General features: G+C 45.3%; 1 protein-coding gene across 2 annotated transcripts in view; it reads left to right on the top strand.

Moving 5' to 3' along the window:
• Positions 1 to 1,713: 1,713 nt before the first annotated feature.
• The window catches only part of LOC121586801 (CCN family member 2-like), a 6,213-nt gene continuing 4,719 nt past the window's right edge, over positions 1,714 to 3,207 (top strand). For both annotated transcript variants that reach the window (XM_041903797.2, XM_041903796.2), the window contains exon 1: positions 1,714 to 1,888. In XM_041903797.2, coding sequence (XP_041759731.1) covers positions 1,802 to 1,888 — 87 coding nt within the window. In that variant the 5' untranslated portion in view covers positions 1,714 to 1,801. The remainder of the gene's footprint in view (positions 1,889 to 3,207) is intronic.

Raw genomic sequence — 3,207 nt, 5'->3', positions numbered from 1 at the left:
ACCTGACAAGTGAGGAGTGGAGTGGACAGGCTGTTCTTGACTTTCAATCACCCTGTTTTTACTACTATGTGAGGACATGACAGACCGTTTTATCCTCTACAGTGGGTTTTAATGCGCTCATGGTTCATTTACATAGGATGTCATGACAGACATCTCCCCTCTGGTGGTTAGAAACACCTGAGCATTACTCTGTACTGGCAATCTTTCATATCATCTCTCTCTTTCTCTGTCTCTCGCTCTCTCTCCCTCCCTCTCTCTCTCTAAGAACTCTCAAAACGATAGCTGTTGCATAGTGTTTGTCTTGGAGTTGAACGTCCCATGTTTGTCCTCTATGCTTAAACTGATGCTCTTCTTCAAACTATAAGCTACCTTGACTAAAGCCTCACTTCCTATTCATACAAAAGACCTCTGTGGCCCCGGCGCTATCTGTAGACTACCTCTAAGAAAGGTACAGACCCCTGGCCCTGGCACCATCTGTAGACTCCCTCTAAGAAAGGTACAGACCCCTGACCCTGGTGCCATCTGTAGACTCCCTCTAAGAAAGATACAGACCCCTGACCCCGGCGCTATCTGTAGACTCCCTCTAAGAAAGGTACAGACCCCTGACCCTGGCGCCATCTGTAGACTCCCTCTAAGAAAGGTACAGACCCCTGACCCTGGTGCCATCTGTAGACTCCCTCTAAGAAAGATACAGACCCCTGACCCCGGCGCTATCTGTAGACTCCCTCTAAGAAAGATACAGTCCCCTGGCCCTGGTGCTATCTGTAGACTCCCTCTAAGAAAGGTACAGACCCCTGGCCCTGGCGCCATCTGTAGACTCCCTCTAAGAAAGGTACAGACCCCTGGCCCTGGCGCCATCTGTAGACTCCCTCTAAGAAAGGTACAGACCCCTGGCCCTGGCGCCATCTGTAGACTCCCTCTAAGAAAGGTACAGACCCCTGACCCCGGCGCTATCTGTAGACTCCCTCTAAGAAAGGTACAAGAGGAGAGGCACAGTGTGGGAAAAGACCAAGATGACAAATGACAATGATTTACGTTACAGATCAGACATTGGCAGACAGTGAGCGATGCCCTCTTCTAAATAGGTGACCATTCCCTGTTGCTGTGTGTCTGTGCAGCATTTCACCTGTAATCACCTGTTGACAGTTACTATTAGGCTGGTCTCAGTGTGTTATTTAAGGTTTATATCATGTGAACAACATTGATACTTTGTGTGCATCTCAAATGACGGCCTATACCCTACATAAAGTAGTACACTACTTTTTAACCAGAGCCCTATGGGACGCAATCTTTATCATGTTATTACCCCTGGCTATTACATAATAATCCTTCCCCAATATCCATGCATTTTAATTCCAACTTCATAATCACAGTGAAGTTGATGTAGGCTATTTTTGGTCTGAATGGTGGCCAAAATGAACAATGTTCTCCTTTAGTCCATGTCAAATTAGACTCACAAACATTCTTGTCTGTTCATGATTTAGGACGTAAAAAACCCCCACCTGGCTGAAACAGTAGGTTGATTGAGGGTGATGCCTGTCTAAAAACAGCTCTCCTCTCAGGAATTAGGAAAAAGAAAGCCATCTGGAATTTGAATATTTTGACCCCTTTGGGTCGCGTGGCATAACTCTTGTTTCCTGGGCTACACCCCGCCTCGCGGTGTATTTAAAGTAGGGGTTCTCTTGTCCATGCCTCAGTGGAGCCCTGCAGCGAGTCAACGAACGACTACCGAGTGAGAGAAAAGGGGAAACTCCTGTCTGTGTGTCTGTCTCACTGAACGAAAACAAACGTGTTGGACTGAATGCGCACGCTGTTGAAATATACGACGCAAACAATGTGTGAGGGAATTATCACCAGAATTACTCTTCTTCTGCTCATCATCTGCTCGGTATGTTTTTACATGTCATATAATATATCAACAAAGTGCTGGATTTTTGATTTATATACATTTATGTAACTTTGTCATCACTTTGCATTTGATGCAATAATAGCCTATTCTTTCTCTCATTGTTATATGATTTGTATTGTCTTCACTGATATGTATTATTTAGTTATGTAAAATTAAAATTTTAAGTACAACTTTTGAGAACGCATTGTGCAGTTTTAGCGGCTGAAACATCCCATGGGGGTGTGGTCTCACCATGGGGGTTTGGTCTCAGTGCAGTTCTGTAAAGTAGCCTACAGCAGCTCCTTAAAGTAGCCTATAGCAGCTCCTTAAAGTAGCCTACAGAAGCTCCTTAAAGTAGCCTATAGCAGCTCCTTAAAGTAGCCTACAGCAGCTCCTTAAAGTAGCCTACAGCAGCTCCTTAAAGTAGCCTACAGCAACTCCTTAAAGTAGCCTACAGCAGTTCTGTAAAGTAGCCTACAGCAACTCTATAAAGTAGCCTACAGCAGCTCCTTAAAGTAGCCTACAGCAACTCTATAAAGTAGCCTACAGCAGCTCCTTAAAATAGCCTACAGCAGTTCTGTAAAGTAGCCTACAGCAGCTCCTTAATGTAGTCTACAGCAGCTCTGTAAAGTTGCCTACAGCAGCTCCTTAATGTAGTCTACAGCAGCTCCTTAAAATAGCCTACAGCAGTTCTGTAAAGTAGCCTACAGCAGCTCTGTAAAGTAGCCTACAGCAGATCCTTAAAGTAGCCTACAGCAGATCCTTAAAGTAGCCTACAGCAGCTCCTTAAAGTAGCCTACAGCAGCTCCTTAAAGTAGCCTACAGCAGCTCCTTAAAGTAGCCTACAGCAGCTCCTTAAAGTAGCCTACAGCAGTTCTGTAAAGTAGCCTACAGCAGATCCTTAAAGTTGCCTACAGCAGCTCCTTAAAGTAGCCTACAGCAGCTCCTTAAAGTTGCCTACAGCAGCTCCTTAAAGGAGCCTACAGCAGCTCCTTAAAGTAGCCTACAGCAGCTCCTTAAAGCAGCCTACAGCAGCTCCTTAAAGTAGCCTACAGCAGATCCTTAAAGTAGCCTACAGCAGCTCCTTAAAGTTGCCTACAGCAGCTCCTTAAAGTAGCCTACAGCAGCTCCTTAAAGCAGCCTACAGCAGTTCTGTCAAGTAGCCTACAGCAGCTCTGTAAAGTAGCCTACAGCAGCTCCTTAAAGCAGCCTACAGCAGTTCTGTCAAGTAGCCTACAGCAGCTCCTTAAAGTAGCCTACAGCAGCTCTGTAAAGTAGCCTACAGCAGCGCTGTAAACAATCATAGGTGATGACAAAGT

Source organism: Coregonus clupeaformis, chromosome 17 (genome assembly GCF_020615455.1).
Source record: "Coregonus clupeaformis isolate EN_2021a chromosome 17, ASM2061545v1, whole genome shotgun sequence".
In the NCBI taxonomy this organism is placed as follows: domain Eukaryota; kingdom Metazoa; phylum Chordata; class Actinopteri; order Salmoniformes; family Salmonidae; genus Coregonus; species Coregonus clupeaformis.
Note: the sequence above shows the minus strand (reverse complement) of the source record. Positions and strands in the feature narration are given on the sequence as shown.